Source organism: Egretta garzetta, unplaced genomic scaffold (genome assembly GCF_000687185.1).
Source record: "Egretta garzetta isolate BGI_Z169 unplaced genomic scaffold, ASM68718v1 scaffold536, whole genome shotgun sequence".
Classification (NCBI taxonomy): domain Eukaryota; kingdom Metazoa; phylum Chordata; class Aves; order Pelecaniformes; family Ardeidae; genus Egretta; species Egretta garzetta.
This window is the reverse complement of record NW_009260068.1, coordinates 1,268,371-1,286,396: the sequence shown is the minus strand read 5'-3', so window position 1 is coordinate 1,286,396 and position 18,026 is coordinate 1,268,371. Positions and strand designations below refer to the sequence as shown.

The 18,026-nt window shown below is 43.1% G+C and overlaps 1 protein-coding gene across 4 annotated transcripts in view; it reads right to left on the bottom strand.

Annotated features, from left to right (window-relative positions):
• Positions 1-18,000, bottom strand: part of MICU1 (mitochondrial calcium uptake 1) — a 108,278-nt gene extending 90,278 nt beyond the window's left edge. For 2 of the 4 annotated variants that reach the window (XM_035896645.1, XM_035896647.1), the window contains exons 1-4: positions 17,980-18,000; positions 17,131-17,221; positions 8,519-8,685; positions 7,634-7,795 (exon numbers count right to left, since the gene is read on the bottom strand). In XM_035896645.1, the coding sequence (XP_035752538.1) occupies positions 7,634-7,795; positions 8,519-8,523 (167 nt within the window). In that variant the 5' untranslated portion in view covers positions 8,524-8,685; positions 17,131-17,221; positions 17,980-18,000. The remainder of the gene's footprint in view (positions 1-7,633; positions 7,796-8,518; positions 8,686-17,130; positions 17,222-17,979) is intronic. The other 2 variants (XM_035896648.1, XM_009641173.2) reach the window with 2 other exon arrangements.
• Between the last annotated feature and the right edge of the window lie 26 nt (positions 18,001-18,026).

The window sequence follows — 18,026 nt, the reverse complement described above, 5'->3', positions numbered from 1 at the left end:
TGCTGAAGTGGGGGGAGATAAGCTCTAGCTCAAGCACAGCTTAGCCAAGACAAGCAGTAAATCTGGGAAGTTGCCTGTATTGCATCTACGTGCACCCGCAGCAATCAAGGTGTTCATTGGCATTGAAGCACTATTCACTCACCAGGCGTGTTAGACACATCAAGTGTGTGTATGTGACGTTATACACATCAAATATCAACTAAAGAAATACTGATGTGAATTGTGACTTTCAATATTTATTTTCTCCAAGTTCCTTGAAAACATTTAGTTTCTCTGTAAGGACAGACAAATCGGGTCTCTATACTGATATAAAACGTGAAGACATGTTCGTTAATCCAAAACACACTATTTTCCATCTGATTTAACTAGCCTGTATCTATAATTAAGCATCACGAAGAACTCTCAAGAGAGAGCAGCCCCAGCACCCAGTTACCTGGCAGGGAAGGAACATGAATTCTCATCAGCATCTGTTCCCTTTCCCAGACCATCCGCAATAACGCAACAAGCCATTATGTGAAGATGCTCTACAACATTAATCACTGCAGCATCTGGTTTTGTTGTGCAAACTACAGGCTCGGTCCTGCAAGGCAACAAGAACTGTGAAAAGCCTATTCACATGCATAGAGCAAAGCAGGTGTTTCCACACCAGAGCGTTTTATAGGCTCCCAACGAGCAGCGTTTGTCTACTGACCATGCTACTCAATCCATCTTCATTTCCATTGAGGACATGAGAACACAAGAGAGCAAATGTAGAGCTACGATAAGTGGTGTTGCCAGAGGACTAAAGTTATATGAAATAATTCTCTAGAAATAGAGAGGAACTTGAGCAGGTCAGTAAGGAAGAAAAAAGTGTGCTCCGAGCACCCAACCACCGACTCTCACAACTGGAACGTGCAAGATGGAGTTGTTTAAATGCAGGGAACATCTTACCACTTTGGGTACCCAGAGGAGCGTGAAAACTATGATGACGGGAAAAGGTATTGGGGGTTACAAGATCCCTGTGGGGGAAACGAGATCCTTTCAGACTTCTTAATTCCCATGAAACCTGGTCTTTTGCTAAAAGCAGACAGCAAGGGAAGATCATGGCAGGTCAGTCAGAGACAGGGCTAACACATCACAGTTTGCAGGCCATACTGCTATTCACAACTGGAAGACCAGAGGCAGCCATTCCTGGCACCACTTTTTGCTCTCCAGCCTGGGATGCATTCACACAGCTGAGAATTTGGCCTCATGCTCTTGGGACAAAAGTCCCAATGAATTCAGCTGCAAGCGGAGGAGGAATCGATTCCCTGCTATGTCTATATTAATATCAATTAAAAACTGTTCTGCTCTAACATAAACTCTAGGGTATTTAATAGCATTATTCCCTTCCCAGCCAGTACCTCATGCAATCCCTCAGCCGTTTTGGCAGACTGAAAACAGATGGGCTCTGTCACATTAAATGAAGCCTCCTCAATCTCACAAGCCTTTTGTTCTCTTCAGCTGGCCCCACGAGTAGCAGTAACACATGATCCTGTACGTGGTCTAGACACCGAAAAAAAAAAAGAGCATATAGCTTCCACCAGTAAGTCTCAGCAACAGGCAACTGCGGGAGACAGCTGAAGCTGTAGAAGTTTGCCAAAGTAAAAAGTGATAAAAAATCCCAACGTTAGGCTTAACTTCTGTTTTAAAGCCTGAATTAATGAACATTATGCCCATCCCTAGCTTTCTCCCTTGCTTCCTCCCTGCAGATCCATCCTTTAGCAGAGCCCAGAAGGCAGCTGGGCCATCAGGTGGTGGTGGACACTGAACGTCGTAAGAAAGCAACAGCCGTGACAAGACTAAACCTGAAAGGGGGACACTCAATGACTGCACTGGCACTTTACTTCCAAATCAGGAACTAATCAAAACTGAGTGATATTTACGATTTCAGCGCTTCCTCTATTGAGCAAGGAAATTATTCCTCCTACTCCACTCCCATATGATGTGACTTCTTGGAGAGATGTTGCTTTCCAGATAGCTACTGGAGGGCGGCCAATGCGCTCCTGGGGATGAGGGCAAGGTGAGCAGGTATTTTTAGTTATTTGGTGCAAAGGGGAGGCAGCAGGTGTGAACTTGGCCAGCAGAGGGCACCCGTATTTTTTAAAAAAAAAAAATAATAATAATTTAAAAGTGCCATTTCCAGCAACATTAAAGACCCAGAGTTCAAATGATGCTTATCCTGTTAAGAGACAGAGACTTCAAAGTGTAGTCCCCATAAAGCCGCAGCAAACCAAGATGATTTGGGAAGCAGTTTCTTGCATTTCCACCTGGCTTCTCTGCACAAATCCCAGCTCTGATTTCCTATGCAACATTTAAATAAGATATCATGAACAGGCACTGATCAAACTCTAGGGCTCTGCAGGCTTAGGGTAATACCTGTGCTTTAAACTCTGCAGGTCAGCTGAGGTCACTCCGCGCCAGGGCAGCTCATACATTTTCCTAATTGACTCCAGTTTTGACTTTGGCTCATTCCCCCGGCATCAGATTCTTTCCCTCCCCTGACACTCATGGGTAAAAATAATATGAAGCCAAAAGCCACCTGAAAGAACACAGTGCTCTTTCAAGACATCACTCATAGATCAGCGTGTCTTCAAGCCTTAGGAGAAAACCCTCAGCACAGCAGTCCCAAGGGTAGTCTCTTAAGTCTGCCACCTCTCACAAAGAATTAAAAAAATAGAGCAAAGCTCTCAAAATAAAAATAACCTAACGTGGATAATACCTACATTTTTTCTCTTTTCTCTCCTACATCAGGTTAAGTAGTACCCGACACATCTACAGCTATAAAACAGGTTTCTCCCCTCTTGACTATGATTTATGTAGTTTCCTTTGTTTTACTAGAACAAAGATTTTTAAAGCCTCATATTTCAGCTGGCATAAGATATTTCCAGCAATTCTGCCATTAAAAATGTGTTCTAAGCAAATTACTCTAAAGCCCCCAAGACGCTGATGCAAAAAAGCAATGCATTCTTAAACAGAACTAAGGGCTGATCTGAGGCTTCAAAATTAATTTCAGAAGCGCCAATGGACAAAAGCCAAACACAAAAAGCAGCGAAGGTCAGCAAAGCAAGGAAGACAAAAGGTCTCTCCTACAGAGGATCTTCCAGTAAAGCAGTTGGGCACTTGATACAGGATGGCCAAAGAAAAAAAGGGTAGAAGAGGGGAAGAAACGGTAGAGATGGAATGAAAGTGGCAGCCAGCACCAAAACAGCTCAGCTTGTTGCTGAGGAGTGCAGCCTGAAAAAGAAGAGCTTGTAACGGAATGAGAATATACCACCAGGGCTGGGAGACGGGTATCTCGAGCTTAACTGCTTTAACTTAGACACAGGATGGGGCAAGAACCAGCAGAGCCCAGAGTAAGGCCAAGGGGATGCAGCAAAATAAGAGAGTACCGCGTTAGACACAAACGCACCGGTAGCAAAGATCTTGTTAACCAACTTCCAGAGCAACACAGATGTCTTGCTCTTATTCTTACTGCTAATATATTTGCAGAAGGATAAGAAATTAAGCATAACCAAATATTTCCAGTCGATCAGGAACAGCACTGGTAGGACTCTGCTTACAGAAATCCTTCTGTGCTCCCCAAAGGTACATTCGCTCCTTTATTTCATTCAGTACTGGGTTGATTGAGTGACAAGCTTAGCAGTGAAACACCAATTTAAGTGCTTTCACATACCTACCGCCCACAGATTCAGCCAGGAAGGCTTGTGACATAAAGAAAAATATCTGTGCCCATTTAATAACACACTGAACCAGTATTTGGAACTACACATAGAGAAGTTTTACACGAGTATCACTAACGGAATATTTTTTATAAACATTCAGCTTGCTGCAAACTCTGAGGTTCAGTGATTACCATTATATTAATGCCTCATTTAGATTAGCCAATGACTGCGCCAAGATTTATTTCAATTAATTAATTCCATTCATTACACCAATGCCCAGATACTTAATTACTGCTGTTGCCAGCTGGAAATCCTCAGAGTTTAAGTTATTGCTTAGCAAGGGTAAACTTCATTAGTCTTCTAAGCTCAGTTATTTGCATTGCTGAAGTATTCTTCACCATGGCAGAACAGAGCAGCATTAGCCACTCCTGCCATGTAATTATTTAGATGAGATATATTGCACCAAAGCGGGCAGCAGGAGCTTCTGGAGGACAGCACAGGCTACAAGACCAGCACACACCTTCAGGGGACAACTATGCAGAAAGCTACACACAGATGCAGATCAAACGTGAAGATCCCATCAAGCCACCTCCAGTCATATGAAGACACAAAATAAGTCTTTCCTATCTCACATCATACAACCACTGGGGTTTTTATATATCGATATATCTATCTCTCTATACATATATCTTCTCTATCCTCGAGTTCTCCTCTACCTTTGCGTGGGCTTCCTTACCACAGCACTGGCTTCTGATGCTGTTCAAAGCGTATCCTACAGCGTCAGGCTGAAATACACTGCTTTCAAGCTACACATGACAGTCAGAAACCACCTGAAGAAGTCCTTCTTCATGCTACGTAGCGGAAAGGGTAAATTCACATACAGGCACCACCATATTAATCCCTTTTTGTAAGGTTCCTCATCATCAGAAGTACAAGAAATATGTTTTGAAATAAAAAGTTTGGGGTTTTTTTAGGTACTGATAAGAGATGCAGTGCTGCTTCCCACATGTCAGTCTAGAAGAGTTGGGGCACTTACACAAAGCTCTACACAGATGACAAAATGAAATACAATTCAAATACTCTTTTCCTTTTATTATTGCTCTTCCTCTAACACTGCAACAGCTCTTACTTACCCAGCCTGAGAAGCGTAAGATTTTTTTCAATTGCTTCTTGATTCAGCCTATTACGCCTTTAATGCCTTAACTGAACAGAAAAATAATTATAAGAAAACAAGAAGAGCGAGACGTCCCTCATCTTAAAAGAAAACTTCACTGACAGCCTGCAGGAGAGCACGCCGGAGAGCATTCCTTACTCAAAGGGCAATGGAGTGTCTCAGCTTTATTGACAAACCAACCATCCAAGGTTAAGCAGAATATTAGCAGGCGCACGTTCCTCGTTAAGAGTCATCCACTGTCAAAGGGACTGTAGCTCTCTGCGGTGCTACGAGAGCCACACTTCGGACCTGCTGGACCCCTCAGAGACTAACTGTGCCGCACAGGAGAGTTCTGTGTCACAACAAAAGCACGGTTGCTTCACTGACCAAAGGAAAACAAGGTCACCCCTATGACAGACTAACTGCACCAACAGAACTGGTTACACAGAAGGACCTCCCTAACCTGCTTCCCATTTAAATACCGCTGCAACATTTAATAAATCATAATCTCCTACTACTAAGTGTAAATACTCAGATGCACAGGGACATTTCTCTCTACGGTAAGTAATTTACATTTTCAGTGACCCTTGGCTTATTCGATCCCCGTGCCCTGGCTACATGTATTACATGTTTACCTCATTTATCATATTTAGCAACTAATTCATTATATTTACTGCTACTTACTGTAATAAGCTGGGATGTAACTACCTGAATAACCCAGGATGTCATTACAAACATTTTTTTATTCACCTACGCTTATCCTTAAACTTGACTAATCACTCAATTTATATGTTGTGAAAGACAAAAGGAAATTTGCAGTTTCTCATCCCTTTTTTATTTAAACACAATGTTAAAATGCCTGTTTGAGAGTCTGTTTAAAACTCCTACAGGTGTCAGTATGAAGTATTTTCTACACCAAACATATCAGTTTTTTTCTTCCTCTTATTCAACAGCTGTATGCCAAGAAATTAAAGTAACACTGTAAGCCTGGATGTACTTTTATTTTATAGCTACAGACATTGTGGATTTATTTCATGGCTCATGTACGAAAGGAATATTTAAATCTGTACGATCCTATTTAGTGCTTTATAAATTTATAAAGGACAAAAGAGAGAGAGCAAGGAAAGAAAAAAAAAAAAAAAAATCACAGCAAGTCAATCTCTCCAGACTGATGAGGACTGGGGAGATCACAGACCACACGACACCAAAGAGGCTGCCATCTCCTTTATCTGATTTCTGTCAGCGCTCTCAGCTCAGCAACATCAAGCCTGGCCACAGTGCCCAGGGGCCTCCAAGGAACAGCCAAGTACCCCAGGAGCCAAAAATCAGTCCCTGAAATCACCCCTGACCTAGCACTCCATATACCCTTCGCAGCTCTTTGCTGCAGGGAGAGCCTTCCTCCCGATAAAAGGCAAAGCTAACAACCAACAATTTGGCTGTTATTAAAAGCAGGGGTGAATCTTCTGCGGGAGGGAGACATTAACTCAGTGTCTTCGGGAAAGCTTTACATAGGACGTGATGTCCTACCTACTTTACAATCAACGCTGGGGATGTTTCAAGTGGAAAAAACCCTGTTCACTTCCCTGCCTGAAAAGGGGTGTTATCCCAGCCATCCCCGCAGAGGCGTTCATGTCCTGTGGGTAAAGAGGCACTCTGTAAGCGCAGATTATTAGCAAAATGCAGCATAAGACAACGCTGTGCTGGATCACTGTGTTCTTCCTCTGCCTAAGCAACTCCTTTTAGCAGACATACAGATTTGACAGCTCCAGGAACAGCCAGAACAATTACCATCATCTTCCTCCTGTTACATTAAAACTAGAACCTTCCAGCTACAACACAGGTGAGCAGAGAGTCAGCAATAAGTCTCCTAAATATCTGAATGGAAATAAGATGGGTTTGCAGCAAACACTGAATTTTCAGACTCCAATTCCAGCCATGAGCTTGAGCAACACTGCCGTTGCCACACTGCTTCCACGTTTTGAGGGAATCCTCGATGTATTTCAAATGTGGCACAGGCCCAGGGTTCAGTGAGGGTCACCTCAGGCAAGCACAAATATCCCCTTTTCTCCTTGCAGTTATGGAAACAAGGTTTAAGCTTCATTGCTCAGAGTAGGCGTGCTCAGACTCTGGCCCTTAAAAACCTCATGAGTCTCATGTGCAGCTGCCTTACTACCGCAAGATGGACTGTCCCCTTCTGCTCCTCTGCTATGTTTCGTAAGTGAAGCAGTCAGCAGAACACAAAGAAAACCAGAGTAGTGTCCCCTGGCCAAGCGAGCCATCCCTAGCAGGCCCTCCCAGAAGCTGAAACCACAGCGTTTTCACCCAGGCTGGTAGAGTCAACAGATTTCTCTTTGCACAGCACCACAGACCCACGTAGAATCACCACGCAGGGTGGAAGCTGGGCAGCAAACCCCACCAAGGGCAAGCAGCCCATGCTGAGGATGGCTACAGTGGAAAACTTTTCAGCCCCGAGCTTTTTCACAGCTCTCTGACTACTCACAGCAGCAAAGAAGCTCTACAGGGAGTCAGCAACAGCCATTCCTCCCATGCAGCAGAAGCAGGACAAGCAATAACACTTTCCAGATCTTAAATCCATCTGCAGGTGCTTACCACAGGATTAAAGCAGCATGAGGTCTCAGGCAAAAAATAAAATAAAAAAAAAAACAGAAGCAGGACAAGCAATAACACTTTCCAGATCTTAAACCCATCTGCAGGTGCTTACCGCAGGATTAAAGCAGCATGAGGTCTCAGGCAAAAAATAAATAAAAAAAAAACACCACCAAAATATATACATTACCTCTGCCAAAGGAATCTGGCACTTGCTGTGGCTGCAGTTGTCCCTATGAAAGCCGCCACCATGAGCCTACGCCTGGTCCTGGGGTGATGTGCTGTCCCATGGTAACGCCGCAGAACAGCAGACAGCCCTGCTGCAACGGGAAGAAATCGAAGGCGAAACATCCTGTCGAATAAGAACAACACATTAGTAAAGGAACAAATGGTTTCCAGTTGTGAACTCTCACGCTGACCCTCGACCAGACCTTCGCTCACATTTTTTCTAAAAGAGGAAAAGTTACAGAAAATAACTGTCACAGATGCTTATTAGCTGTTCTGAAATAGGCATATAACCTGTCTAATAAATAGCAAATTACAAGCATTACATATTGGCACACACCTGGCTGACACACCTTGCTGCCACATCCCAACTACTTACTCAGCTGCTCTTACAGCGTTTTCCAAATTCCTCTTCAGCCTTTCCCCAGCACGCTTCATTGAGAGGAAATACTTGCACACTCCCACTCAAGTGCCAACCCATGGAAGATGCAGGTAGATCTTACAAGCAACCACAGCAAATAAGAGCCATTTGGCCAGAGCGAAAGGCATAGCTGGATTTTAATAGGCAAATTAAACCAAATAACAAGCAAATCAACCAAACAAAACCCCAGGTCAGTCATTTTAAATTTCTTTAAGAAAACCCTACTCTTCTTAAATCACTTTTTTAGCTAGCCTGGAGCAAAACCATTTCTATTCAACTTTAAGTATAAGGCAAATTTCAAAGTGTCAAAACTCATAAAATACAATCCATGCCCTGCTCCACGCACAGTGGCACAGAGACAAATGGGAAACCAGAACTACAAATCTAAACATTATTACAACGGAGAAACCTGAACCACAAAAACATCACCTCATCACACACACCAGCTACAGGAGACAAAGCAATTTTTGGTAGCTCACGAGACTGAAGGAGAGGGTAAGTCTTCCCTTTGAAAAGAAAAGGTCCTGTATCTTTTAGTGGAAAAAAGGTTTTCTTTCTAACAGATGGAAATTCCATCTTCTGATCATGGGGTCAGCCTTAAAAAGAAAAAAAATGGGAGCAGAATGGTAAAAGAGAGAATTCCCAAGGCCAGCCAAAACATTGGAAGTGGAGAGCAGGGAGCAGTGGCCTGATTTTTATCTTTTGTTCACCATTTTTTTTTAAATATTCCCAGCCAGTGAATAACTACAGAATACAAAAATAAAGTCACATTTATTGCTTTCTGTTTGATTTGCAACACAAGACGCCACCGCGCTGTTTTGCTAAACCATTAACTTCCAACAATGAGAATCTTGGGACCGTTTTGCGCAAAGACATCTTACGCGTGCGGTGTGTTATCCCATTTCAGCTATAAAGAGTGGAATATATTACTGCCCTTTTCCTCCAATTAAAGCAACACGCAGCTCAGGATTTCATAACACGAACCGGTGATGTGAACTTAGGGAGGGGAAGAGAGGAAGAGGGAGGGAAGACGCACATAAAATATTCAGCAGATAATTTTGACTGCCGGAGCTCAATGTCTTTTAAGGCAAGAGGTGGTAGAGACGCAGCTGAAGGCTTCACAGCACAATCCAGAAATACATAGCGAGGGCAAGAAAAGCACAGATAACAAAAAGTCATTAGCGAATCCCTGATCGGTGATTTTTCACATCGGATCTAAGGCTTTTGCATGGTCCTGGGGCAAGTGAGACGGGATGGAGCACCAGCAGGAGACAGCAGGCTGGGATGGAGGTGGCAACACCACTCTTGATGGGTAGGGCAAAGCCACAGCGTGTCTATCCCTCACCACTCTGGTTTATGGGCAAAACCCATGAATTCTGCTGCTCACAGCTAGCGCCTCTGAATAGCATCCATTTTATATTCATCTCTGCACATACTAAAAACCAAGTTTGCAGCCAGCATTACCGTTTTGTTTATTCCTTTAAAAATAAACAGGCTTAAATTTTAAATGGAATCCAGCCAGCCAACAGCGCCTATTCTCCAATCTTTTCCATCTCTGAACAATAGAAGATTTCGTTATGAAAAACAACTCATTTCAAATTTAAACTTACTTCCATCAAACCTGATGTTCCCATTTCATCTCCAGGAACGAATTTCTGTTACATATGCAGAGAAAAACCTGAAAGCATTATTTTCACAGATAAGCCCGTGTTGCCCTTACTTGGGTTCCCCATCCTAATTACAGCTTTATATGCATAAAATGTAACGGGGAAGGGAAGTGTTGCCAGTATCATTTAATCAGTCAAAATGAAAATCAAGCTCCACAGTGCTTACTTTTGAGCTTGAAGAAATTTTTTACAACATTTTGGATTGTTGGCGTCAGTACTGCATAAATGTTTTCTCTGTCTGAGCTCTAAGAAACACTAAATTATCCACTTTGTCCAAGTAATCTCCATCCTTGATGGTGCCGGGATGCTCATCCAGACAGGGCTCACTGGAGAGATGAAATCAGTTCCCATAATAACCCTAAAATAAAGAGTATCTTATCTCAGAATAAAAAAAAAGCACTTTGGAAACTGAATTTTCCATGCTTCCCATCTGCAATTTCACAATCCTCATAATTTTTTTTTTCTTTTAAATCGAAAGCGCCACGATATACGGTATGTTTTGTTAAAAACTCCAGGCATTTAAGTCAAGATCAGTCAAGAAAGCAGGTGCTCACTTTTAAAAAGATTAAAAATAAACACTTTACCCTAACTGCAGCAATGAAAAGCTTAACACCACAATCTGCAGTAGGATAAGGAATAAAACTGAGATGAAGGATAAAACTCCCAAGAACTGATGTGATTACAGCTTACAATAAGAAACAACCTCAATTCTTGCATGATTTAACACAGTAACTTTTTTTTTTTTACAAGATAGAACAAAGCTCAGAGAAAAAAAAAAACCCACAACTCAAATTCTGAAAATAAGGATCAAACATAAACAGTTATCATGATGTTCTAGCAATACTGCTACAAGGAATTTGTAGATTATATTTTTGTTTCGAAGAGATAAGCCAGTTTTCAGTTCTTGCCCAGAACAGCTCTACAGTTACTTTCAGAGGTTGAATTAATATCCTGGGACAAAAGAAATAGAATTTTTTTTTTTCCAGAAAAGAATGACACATCTGCTTGTATTTGTGCCACAAGGCATGGGTGGGGTTTTTTTGGGGTTTTTTTTTTTGGGGGGGGGGTGGGGGTGGTTGTGGTTTTTTTTTTTAATGCAAAAGAGTCAACTGACAGACTTGAAGATTCAAAGCTATCTTTACTGTCTGCTACACCAAAACCCATTCCTTGGAGTGCAAACATTCAAAAAACCTAAAAACAACAACAAAAAAAATCCACCTCACTCCAATCCCCTCGCCAAAAGAGATCTGACAACCCATCCTGCTTGTCTCTGTTCACATCAGCACTAGGTTTTTGTGCTCCAGCTCCACAGTTTAAGCTGCGTTTCTGCCCCAGCTTTCATTGCTGTCAGGTAAGCACTCACGGCCCTGCTCTATGGGTACACGCCACCAACAAGTGGGAACAGCATAAAGCTGTAATTTAACATTAAACGTGTTAGCGTCTTTGACATCCAGGAAACCCACAAATCCATTAGGAAAGTACCACTTCCGATCCGAGACACGACGGGCACCATTCAAACTGAGGGCATCCAGATCGCTTTAAAAGAAGAAACACAAAATTATTTCAACAGCTCTATACATTCTTGCTTGATGTGGATATTTTATTTTCCCTCTGTCCACTAACCTGTTTTGCAAGGAAATTCAGACAGGCTCCCTGCCTCTCCCCCCTGCCACATCCAGAGCATCAGCAGTCCAGCCCTGGATTTTTCAGTGCACATAAGAACTGGCAGATCCCATCTCTCTTGCATCCTTTTTCAGATACCGAAATAAAAAGAACAAAAAGCCTTGCTCCTGTTTTTTAGCACCCCAATTAGCTGATGGTTTTCAGACTGAAAGCACTAAGTATCCCAGTCCAGGGAAAAGGGACTTCTTCGCACTTGGGTACCCCCCAGCACTGAACTTTTTGTAGTCCTGTTTGGCAATCCGGAGCAGCCACAGTTTTTAAGATGAAACATGCTTAAAGCAGCTTTTTGATGTCAAAGCTGGCCTCGGTGGCACAAGCCCATGAGAGGGAGAACGGTAACTGAATAAGCTGATGGATGTTTAATTTTTAATCAGAGAAGGGTTCACAGGCACTTTTTGTTTGAACAATTTTACTAGGGCATGGTAAGCTTGCACATTAGTTCAGAATGTCAATCAGAAATTTAAATGAAAAATATTGTTATGTAGCAAGATCTTTGCAAAAAAAATCTGCATTTACGAGGCATTGCTTAGGCATAAAGACTTCTGCAGTGAATGGCTGAGATGGAGTCACTAAGAACTGAAAGAGCTTTCTGGAGCTGTATGTTTATTAAAAAAAGCAAAGTTTGACATTGCCAGAGCGCACCAAGACATCCTGACCCAGCAGCCACTGTAGGAATATTGCTCACCTATCTCCATCTCAGCCCCTGACCGTCAGTTACACAGACAAAAAACCTCTTAGCATCAAACCTGCCTCCACCAAAATGAAGTTAGTAATTTTGCCTTCTCCTCCCCCCAGTTCCCCAAAATCTCCATTTATAAACTGGTACCAGCAGGAGAGATTTGCACAAGGGTAATTCATACAAAGGCTGCCCTGAGGTGGATTCCGGCTACCGAAGCATCTGGATCCACTCCTTCCCCCATCCCCAAGAGAGACCGAACCACTCCTGCTCTTTTCCCCTCCTGTAACTTCAAATTTTCACCTTACCCAGTGCAATTTTCAGATAAAGGATTATTCACATTACTGAAGTTATTACCTTACTAATACGCATAAATCAGTTTTGAGAATGAAAATGAAACCTAGCAGCAAAAGTAATTTCTTCTCAGGTATGAGATTTGATCACATTAATTTCACTAGAAAGGGGAACCACATTTGTTTCGGAGCACAATTCAAATTGATGAAGAGTCTACAAAGCATCAATCGATAACACAGTGCCAGGTCTTTAGCAGAAACCTAAGCCATAGCCTGGCAATTTCTTTTTAACTGTCATTGCAGTAAGGCTTCACCTCTTCCTAAAATCCTCAGCCCTGTAGAAAAAGTTATGGCCAGCACGGCTGGCTGAATGACCCCCAATCCTCAGCCCTGTAGAAAAAGTTATGGCCAGCAGGAACACGGCTGCTGAATGACCCCCGTGTTTTAACTTGCCTTGCACAATCTGTGTTGATGAGATGTGATTTTCCTGAGAATTCCTAGCTTTTGCACCAAACGGAAAGATGCTCCTCCAAGCTCCTGCCCTTTTTCCAGCCAACGACTGCCTACCTGCATGTACCTTACAGCAACAAACAAAAAAATCCTAGAGCAGTTTAAGTAGATTTAAGAGGTTTTTATGGCTTACTTGGCTCCAAGAAAACCAGTGTTAATTCTTAATGAAGAACGTGCGTTACATAAGAAAACAATGCTGGAAAAGAAAAATACAAGTAGCGTGAGAAGAAAGCAAAAGCCTTGCTAGGCTGTGAAGGCGACAATTCAACGGGCTTGAGTTATGTGCAGATACATGTCCAGCTCCAGAAAAAGACAGATTTCTTTTTGGGGGTAGAAAGCAGAGGATCATCTCAGAATTTGACACGGCGAAGTCTATACCTCTTTTCCTCTCCAACAAGAAGGAAAAATTTTTGTGAATCCACTGAGAACCTGAATTTGAATATCACCATACGGTAATTTCCCTTTTCCATTTTATCTTTTAAACAGAAACATCACCTACCCCTGGCACAACCACTTGCTCCTTTAGAAAATGCCTCTCCTGCCCAAAAAGCCATGCTTTGATGGCACGTATCCAAAGAAATTTTAAATAAAAATCTTACTGAAACAAACAAAAAAGTTACAGCACCTGCATTTCATCTACCAGATGGCAATTTCTTGGGAATTCAAGAGAAGAGTGCTGCTTCCTCCCCAAAAAGGAAAAAGCAAGTCTGACCCGCTGCAGTTGCTCCTCCAGCAACATATCATCGGATTAGCTTGAACTTCAGAGAGAAAAAAAGGATACAGGTAAGCCTTGTGGTTTTAGAACATGACCCAATGAGCTCGCTTTCAGCCTGAATAAGCCGGCAACAAGTACTTGGCTCCATCCAAGGTGGCCAGGCAGATATCACGCCTGTGCTTGCGTGCTGATCTGGAGAAAATGCCCCACCGAGCAGAGCCACGGTGCCTGACCGCTACCACCCACCCTGCAGCCATGGAACCAAAAAGCAAAATATCCATCAGCAGATGGAGGAGTTTTACTTCGCAGTCCACCAAAACTTCAGCCAACAGAAAAAAAAAAAAGGGGGTGGGTGGGTGGAGATTAGATTAATGGAAATAGCAACCCATAGTTACAGGCCCCGCATATCAGTGCTGTTAGGGTTTAAATTAACAGAGGCGGAGGCAAACTCCTGGGCAACTCCAGTATACAGCAGGCACATACCTGGTGCACGCACTGGGCAGCTGCACACACAGCATCTAATACAGTGACAATCCTCCTGCATTCTTTAACACCGCCTGGCATAAGGCGGGCATCAAGTCTTGCAGATCTTCCTTGTGTTTGTACCACAGCTAAGATTTTAGTGAAAAAAAAAAAAAAAAAATACAACTACTCTTTTCTAGCTCTGGAAGCAAAGATGCCAAGAGATGGAAAGTTTGCATCAAACTAATGAAAACACAGATGTTAAAGTGGCGGTACATAACACAACCAGTCTATACAGATACTGGGTCTGATTTCAATGTTGCCATAGACCGGCTTTGTCTACATCACAGATTGGCACGCTACAAATTATGACACTACATGGATTCACAGATCTCATGTTTCAAGCACAGGTCAGCTGCAGCATTGTTCAACTCAGACTGTGATCTTCCTTCTTGCTGTTTGTATGAGTATTTTGGGTTTCATTTCAAAGAGCTATTAACTCTTAACAGCAACAGAAAAACCCAGGTATTTGAGATTTGGGGACCCTAGAGACTTAAAAGAAACACACACACACCAGAGAAGCCAACTATTTTCTATTTAAAAAACAAAATCCGAAAGCCATTACTTTAAGTCACTCACTTGTTTTGTGGTGGGTAGAGGAAGGGTGACAAGCTCTCACAGGCTGCAGGGACAGAAAGGAACCGGGTAATGAATCGATGGGTGCTCATGCAAAGCATTTAAGGCCACGCATTCATGGCTATTACAAACCAGCACGAGTAGCTGGCCTGCCCCCAGCTGTGAATTCCCACACACCTGGCTGTTCAACATCCCCAGTTACAAGGATCAGTGCTTTGGTCCGCTTTACCTTCTCCTGCCCCACATACACAGTAGTGCCACTCCAGACATAAGGATCATTTCACACGGTGGTACTGCCAGCTCCAAGCGATGGTGGGACTGCAATTAAAAGCTGCCCTCGACAGAGGTTAAATCCAGAATGCATGAAAGGAAACTCCATGGCAGGTTTCTTTGGGGAAAAAAAAATAGTCACTGCACTCACAGATGAGGTAGCAAGGCAAAGATAACCCAGAATTTACTAGCCAAGGACTTTTCAGATACTGCTACAGAATCAGCAGTAAAACAGTCCATGATCTGAACAGTCAAGCTGTCTATTTTCTGCTGTTTTACAGTATCTTAAATCTTTCACTAAGGAGCAAGCCTGCAAAAGGCTTCTGGAGTGTATGTGCTTAGGCAGACAAAGCGCATTTCGACTCAGATTTTACTATGAGTCCTTGCGTTTCCTACTAAAAGTGTCAAACACATCACCCTAAAGTGATATAGCCATCCTCCTCACGAAGAGGTAGCCATGCTATCAGCAACACACCTTCCTTAGAACCATTCTGTTTAAAAAATACATAAATTAATAATATCCTTCTCAAAGGCATACAACGCTGGCTACAACACTCAAAGATGCTAGGTAACTGGCTCCTATTGAATCATCCCAAACAGCATCATCCCACCCAAAGTCACATCTACACCAAGACACTTTTTCACTAACACCCCTGCAACATTGCGCAGCATCTGGAAAATTAACAAGTCAGTTTTTTCATTGTTGTACACAAGCATCCACAGCCCTACTGCACTGAACTGTGCTAAAATACTGTGCACCAGCAAGGTCGCTGGCAACTTGGGAAGAATAAAACAAGTATTTCTATATCCCAGCTCACCCATTTCAAGGAATGTTACTGCAGCAAATGGAACAGCATTCAGCAACATGTTTTTGTAATAAACCTAACATGACTGCTACAAAACTGTTACTTTGCTCAAGAAATGCAAAAATGGCTGTTTCCACATTCTAGATCTAAACGTGTCTGATGGCTCCCTCAAATACCACCTGAAAAACGCAATGCTTGTGGGATACTGCTTCAAATGATTTGCCAGTCTTGCGGTTTCTCCCGTTAAACTGCCTGAGGACAACAGTGCAACCTCTCCTCTAAAAACACTACTGCGACCTTACCCAGGAACCTGACTTCTCAACCTGAAAGGCACAACAGGAACCTATAGAGAGAAGTTACACAAAGACTAACAAGGCACAGGGAGTTCCAGAGAGCCCCCAGTAGGCAGACATTAACGATGTAAGCAAGGCACACCATTCTTTTTCCTCTGGAGCATGAAATTTCACTTCTTTAGTTCAGGAAGCATAACGAGTATCACAAAAGTTTCTGCAGAAAATGGAGAACAAGCAATTTCCAGGAGTAAACAAAGAACAGGGGTTACATGAGCTTAAGATACATTGCTGAATACGCACGTTATACTCTTTCTCACATACCGCTGAACACTAGAAAATTTAAGAGGATGGTGATAAGCCGCAGGACCCTCCATGCCCTCTTCTGGCAGCAGCTATATTGGCTAAAGAAGCTGCTGCCTGAAACTGGTGGCCACCACGACCCCCTCCAGTGTCCCAGAGAAGCGGACAGTGATGACGCTAGAACACATATCCCTCATACCCCTGGGCTGGCCAAGAAACACTTTGTTACTCCAGGTGGACAAACACAGTTTAAGCATCTTCAGTTGGTTTGGGTTAGTTTTTTGTTGTAGTTTTTTTTTAAGATACCTCCCTATGTTCCAATATATTTTTACTGAGTGCACAGAAATAGCGACTTGTATTGGTTTTTTTGGTTTGGGGTTTTTTTCATGTTTTATGAAAGTGGCACAACAGAGGTTGGGTTGACAGGAAGCTCCAGGCAGCACACTTCTTCCACAGCTCACTTCACTCCTCCTTCCAAATCACGCGGTGCTGCCCAAGCCTTTCAACAGAAAAGTCAGCACAACTTTTCACACTACAGAAAAGCAACCTACTTTCCTACATCTTTACAGAAGATCCTGAGTGAATGCTTCAGAAGAAGAATTCCAAACAGGGCAGATTTAAGGCTAAACATCAGCCAGATGATTAGTTCAGCAGAGTTAAAAGTACTTGAGAGCATGGCCACAGCATGCTGCGAGTTGTACATCCCAGCAGGCAGCAATACCACCCTTACCTGCAGCGCGAGCGTATTTGCTCCCAGCTTGTGGGTCAGGTGGTTATGAAGAACGCTGGGAATTATTTCTCAGCACTTGCAGAGCTGTTTCCTAAAAACAAGGAAAAAACATAACAAAGATTATAACTCTTTCCTGCCGGCAATGCGCTGCCCTTCTGGCAGTCACACTCTGTGCATTAGTGCTCAAACATTGACCTCAGTACTCGCATCCCAGACTGCTCACCAAATAAAAACAGGAAGGAAAAAATGGTCATGCAGGTGATTTTAAAAAAAAAAACAAAACCAAAGACACCAGCCAGGCCTTTACTTTAACTCAAGTCCGAGCTGGCACTCAAGTTTCTAGGAGAGAAAGCCTCAAAAAAACCCTGCCCTGTTTGACCTACCCACCCCACTCAGCAGACCCCACTAAACAGACTCTAGTTAACCACCTTTCCCACGCAGCTCACTAAACTCAAGGCAAATACGGAGATCGAGTCACTAGGAAGATCAGGCCTTTCTATACTCCCAGTACTTTATCAACTCACATTCACCCGGGAAGATTTTTCCAAAGACAAGCCGCACATCAAGCGCAGTTTGGGCATTCACTGAAGTTAAAAGTTTGCCTAACAAAGGGTTATTAAGAAAAAGCTGCTTTGACGTTAGCTATAATGTACAGCAATAATTCACCCGGCCCTGACAATGCCCCCCTCCCCCCCGCACACTCCTGACAGGGCCCCCCCCGGCCCCGGCCCGCCCAGGGGGATCCTGCCTTCTCCTGCGGCTTTCCCAGCAGGAAAAGCCGAACGCTGTAACGGGCTAAACCCCCCTAAGTTATAACCCTAAGGGTTACTTCACAGGGGAAGAAATTACGGTATTACTGCAGGGGACGGAGAAGCCGCACCAAAGCGCCCCGAGCC